Below are 5,817 nucleotides of genomic sequence, written 5' to 3'. Positions count from 1 at the left end.
TTGGTGTCTAGCCAATTTTGGACTCATAGTGCTATTAGGTTTGCTTTGTTAGTTGATTCTAATACCTTCTGATTGATTGATATAGAAATTTTTTAAAAGACTCACAATATTAATTCTTACCTCATTGAGAATTTAATTTTATTTCTGAGTGCATAAATGTGAGGTTTGCTTAATATTTCTTTTGAGTGTTATGTATTTTCCAAGCTTTCACAATGACTTGTGGCACTCGTAACCGTAAAAACCATGATGAGATACCATCCAATGACAAAGAATAAGATGTTACATTTGAGAATATTATGGGGATAGTAAAATTTCAACATCAACAATTAAACGAGGTATGTGATACATTTGAGGCCAATTTGACTAAGTGTCAAATGGAACTATAGGCCAATTCGACTAAGTGCCGAACAAAACTACAAGAGAACATTAATCTGCTTTCCAATCAGCTTACCAATCAATCTCAAATGCTAACTCAAGCTTTTGCTCGTTTAGAGACTTATTCAAACCGACGGTCTTGTGCTCGTGATAGTGATGATGATAGGGACAATGGACAACTTCATATTCGTTCTAATATTGGTAGACAAGGATATTGTCATATTGATGAAACTTTGGGTATTCTTGATCAAGGCCAACCTTCTGTAGGTAAACCAAAGTTCAACATTCCACCATTCTGATGGAAGAATGATCTAGATGTATATTGTGATTGGGAGGCTAAAATTGAGATAATGTTTTGTTGTTATAGATGTCCGGAGGAGGAGAAAGTTCCATTGGCTACACTGGGATTTTTGGATTATGCATTGAGTTGGTGGACTCAGCTTGTGTTGAACCACCAAAGAATAGTGAACGAGATGTTAATTCGTGGGACCAGTTGACCCAAATCATGAGAAAATGTTTTATCCCACCTCACTGTTATAGGGATATTAAATGACGACTTCAATGCCTTGTTCAAGGTATTCAATTTGTTGATAAATACTTTAAGGAGATAGAGATGCTTATGCAAAGAGAAAATATACGAGAAGATGACGAGACTACCATGATGCGGTTTGTAGATGGCTTGAACATTTCGATAACCAATGCTCTTAATCTTCAAACCTATGTTGATCTTAAGGATGCGGTACACAAGGCCGTTGAAATTGAGCAGCAGTTTCAACAACATCAATCTCATCCATTTGGTGCAACACAATATTATAGAGGTACGAGTTTTAAATCTACTTTTAAGAATTCAAAACCTCCTTATGCTACTAATAAATTGATGCTAAAACAATTAAATAATTTACAAAAAAAATCTAAACATAAAAGAATAAATTTAACTTTCATAAATAATAAAAATTCAATAACTAATTATTTTTAATATAATATAATTTTATTAATTAAACAAATAAAATATAGAAAAACTAAAAGTCCAAGCGTAATACGATATTAATTGAAATGACATTGCAAAATTTAGTGAAAGGGGAAGACAAATTCTACTTTATTAATACAAATCACTGACCAAACGAGTAATATTTTTTTTTAAATTGAGTGATTAAAGTGAAAATTTACTAATAATTGAATGATATTGTGTGAATTTTACATATAATGAATAGTGAGTTAACAACCATTAGCCATCAGTTAGTAATTTAACGAGTTAGTGACTTGAATAACAACTTTAAATAATTCGATAACTAATTTGTAACTATTTAAAATTATGTGACCAAAATATAAAATTACTAACAATTGAGTCACCTTTATCCTAAAAAGGCCCAAATGGGTAATTCCGCGTACTAAACACGAAGAAACACGATTTTGTTAAACGCAAGGGCTGGCGAAGCCGGCGTTTTCAGTCAAACGAATAAGCCAAAAGGATCGTTAAAAACAGTTATATGGATATAAAAACGAAAAACATGGGCCTGTTCGTTTTAACTTTAGCTTCCTTTTTTTCAGATTTTCTTTTTTCTCTTTTTTTGAGAGAAAGAGAGGTTTTATTTGATCATAATCTCTGAATTCTCTGAATTTCAAGATGATGGAGGTATTTCTTTCTTTCTTTCTTCCTTTTACGTGTTGCTACATTTATGATCCGTTTAAGATTAAGAATTTATTGCACGTTTTTATGTTTTTAATTTGTTTTGTTGAAAGTTTTGGTGTTTAGATCTTTGGAGAAGTAATTGAGATTTTGTTTCATATCAAATTAAGCAAAAGAATGTGCTAAAATATTTTCAACTTGTTCTTAGGTATGGTTTAAATTATTCCTTATATATATAATTTTAGCTTTAGCTTTTTACATTTTTTTTCCCTCATTTTGAGAGAACCAGAGTGGTAAAGAAAATTAAAGCCAATTTTAAGGATTAAATCGTCTGATCTCTGAATTCTTCAGCATTTGGAAATGAGTCGAGTATTTAGTCTTTTTCTTTTCTTTTTTTTCTCCCGTTACATTTGATTAATGGGATAATTAGAATTTGATTCTCCAGTTATGATCCCTTTGAGATTAAGAATCTACTGCATTTTCTATGTTTTATTTTATTTGTTGCCCAAAAATTGGGATTGTTTATATTGAAAGTTTTGGTGATTGGATTTTGAGAAAACGAATTGAGATTTGTTTATTATCAAATTAAGCACAAAGATTAAGAAATTGAAAAATTGTTCATACGTAGGGTTTTAAATATATCTTAGTACTGTTTACCCCTTAAATAGTCAAATAGCTAGCTGAATATATTTCATAGGTTTATAGATCGAGGTTTTAAGTTTGAATATCGGCGGCGTTGTTTCCTGAGAAATATATCTTAGTTCTGTTTACCCCTTAAATAGTCAAATAGCTAGCTGAATATATTTCATAGGTTTATAGATCGAGGTTTTAAGTTTGAATATCGGCGGCGTTGTTTCCTGAGAAATCTTTTTATCGATATCTCTGAATTTATTGTAGAAATTTTATCAACATGTTTCCTTGTGGCTGAAAGGCTATTAGATTTAAAAGATTTTAAGTCTACAATGCTCTTTGGTTGCCAATTAGATTTGTTATCAAACCAGATAGTTAGATGCTGTAGTTGACATCAATTTTTTGTAGGCATCGCCAAGTACGGGTCCTCCTGCAAGTACAGATGCACCTGCAACTACGGATCCACCTACAACAACTGATCCGCCTACAAGTACAGAGCCACCTGCAGGTGATGTAGAAAATGTACCTGAAAAGATCAAAGATGCAAAAGTGGCAGGTCCTGCATTTCACTGTGATCTTTGTGATGCAGAACTGCTTTTCAAGATAACTCAAGCACTCCTCCCAGGGTTAGCAACGGCTTGTGTTGACAATACAACCGGTGGTGTTTTCAGGTCCCCGGGTTCAGTAGCTGCAGACTTAAGAAAAGAAATGGTGGAGTATCTTACACAAAGAACTGAAACTTATGTGGCTGAATCTGTTGTCTTGGAAGGTGGTCCACAGGCAGAAGCATACGACAATCCTTACGATATCATTGCTTTTCTTATTGACGAGTTTGCAGTTTCGAAGAGGAATTTGTTTAGTCGAGTTTCAGCATTGCTGCTAAGCGAGAGGAGAGAAGACAGAATTGATGATTTTGCTCAACAGATGGAAATTAATGGGTTTTGGCCGGTTGACAAGAGAGAAGCCATTGTACAAACGTTGCTGAAAAATGTCGATGTCAAGAATGAATATCACTGTAGCATGAAATTCGAGACTGCAGAAGAACTTTCTCTGCATATGCCAACTTGCAGCTTTAGGGTAATGACTTGTGACAATGAAGGGTGCGACGATAGATTTTCGGCTAATAAATCAGAGAAGCACGATTCCACTTGCCCTTTCAAGATAATTCCATGTGAACAAAAGTGCCCAGATTTCATCATGAGACGTGATATGGACAGACACTGCATAACCGTCTGTCCTATGAAGCTCGTAAACTGCCCTTTCTTTTCAGTGGGATGCAAAGCAGCCGTACCCCATTGTAAGATCGATGAACATCAATCTGAAGAACTCCATTATCACATTCTTTATATTCTTCAAGGCTTTCACAAGGGAGCATCTGAGGAGGTTTTAAAAGAACGGGTAGATCAAATAGAAGAGGTAAGTTGAGATGTGATTATGAATTTCTTGCATAAATACATATATTTTATTCAAGCATTGGATATCTTTCTGTACTGTTTTGAAGTCATTCGATGAATCAGCATGATGATGAACTTTTAAAGAATTACATAAATTTCTTTCTTACAGCAATTGAACTTGGAGAAAGCTTTACTAACCCGCTGTTTTGAACATATCAGTTAGTAAGTAGTTAATATTACCAGGGAAACTTTATGTGCAGATTTAGGATATTAAGATCGATATGATATTTGAACGCTTGCTAATATGAACATACATTTAGCGGAATTCCTTGGTCGATTGCTTCTCAATATGTACTTTTATAGACAGTCAATGCACATCTACTTGTGAGCTTGATTCTTGCAGAACTGGTTGTTGCATATCACAGACTGTTTCCGAAACCCCTAACCTTGCACACTTTTCCTTTTATGGAAATCGTTAATGGCCATGTTGCCACACAGTTTTCTTTAATCTTCTTTTAACATCTAAATGACAGACTTGTCTCTTTTAGTCAAAACTCTTATATTTTCGTTTTCACTGCAGATGTCCGCTGGTAGGCTAGCAGGCGCCAAAAATGTGCGATCTCTGACATCAAAAGTCAAGGATCTCGATGCACGGCTCCCACCTGTGGTAATTGAGACAAAGAAAAATGAAGAAGAAACTTCAGAGACAGAAGCAAAGCCTGAATCTGTGGAAGCTAGTGGCACAAATGAGGATGCTGAAAAAGCTGCAGGAACTAAAGAAGCCACAAACTCTGAAGCAGCGCCTGCATCAGAAGCTACTTCCTCGAGCAAAGATAGTAAAGAAGCTAAAAATACTGAAACCGAAAATTCCGAAGCAAAGCCGCCGTCACAAGAGTCCCCACCTTTAAAGAAAGAGAGTGAAGAAGCTTCCAAAAATGAAGTCGAAGCTCCTGAAGCCAACCCAGCTTCACAAGAAGTTCCACCATCGAAGAAAGATAGTGAAGAAGCTTGCAAAACTGAAATCAAAGATTCTGAAGCAAAGCCACCATCACAAGAAGTTGAACCAGTAAAGAAAGATAGTGAACAAGCTTTGAAAACTGTTGTCAAGGACTCAGAAACTATGGCGCAGTCTTCCGAAGATTCTACAACAAACAAAGATACCGAAGAAGCGGCAACAACAGAGAATTCGGTCAAGGATTCGGAAATTAGCGCTAATGAAGATTGAAGATGGTAACAGGGACTTCAAATCATGATGTTTGGACTTTAACCAGCCATAGACATGAAATGAAGAAAGCTTTCAGCCTCTACAATATATGTGGATTTTTTTCCTATATTCTTTCATTTGGGTTGAATTTTTGGATTAATATTTAGTTACTCTTTAACTTGCATTTCTTTTTTAGCTTGTTTTCCATTATAATGTTGAGAGATTTAAGGAGGAAACTTGTTTATTCTCTTCCATGAGAAAAAAATATTTGGGGAGGAATAAAAAGATAAATAAAATTTAAATTTTTTTTTGAACAATCTCATTATAGGTTCTAATCATTTCTGCTCTTTTTGACACAATATCTAGGGCTATCCATAACTCATTTTCAACTCATAAATAGAAAGATAATGCGTTTCATGTTCATGCCAATCGAGCTAAGGCTCGATTGGCAAAATTCAATTTTTTTTTATTTTTTTATTTTGTTTCTTTTACATGTTAAGATAATAATTGTGAAAAAAGTTTAAATCAATATTAGTAGTAAAGAACCATTCAATAAATCATATAAAATCAAACCATTATAGAAAAAA

At 34.2% G+C, this 5,817-nt stretch overlaps 1 protein-coding gene across 1 annotated transcript; it reads left to right on the top strand.

The window, feature by feature from the left end:
• The first annotated feature begins 1,725 nt into the window (after positions 1-1,725).
• On the top strand, positions 1,726-5,547 carry LOC108454448 (uncharacterized). Its single transcript, XM_017752910.2, has 3 exons — positions 1,726-2,008; positions 3,041-4,048; positions 4,607-5,547. Exons 1-3 carry the CDS (start codon positions 2,000-2,002, stop codon positions 5,249-5,251), a joined length of 1,662 nt encoding a protein of 553 aa, XP_017608399.1. The 5' UTR covers positions 1,726-1,999; the 3' UTR covers positions 5,252-5,547.
• The last annotated feature ends 270 nt before the right edge of the window (positions 5,548-5,817 follow it).

Source organism: Gossypium arboreum, chromosome 1 (genome assembly GCF_025698485.1).
Source record: "Gossypium arboreum isolate Shixiya-1 chromosome 1, ASM2569848v2, whole genome shotgun sequence".
NCBI lineage: Eukaryota > Viridiplantae > Streptophyta > Magnoliopsida > Malvales > Malvaceae > Gossypium > Gossypium arboreum.
Note: the sequence above shows the minus strand (reverse complement) of the source record. Positions and strands in the feature narration are given on the sequence as shown.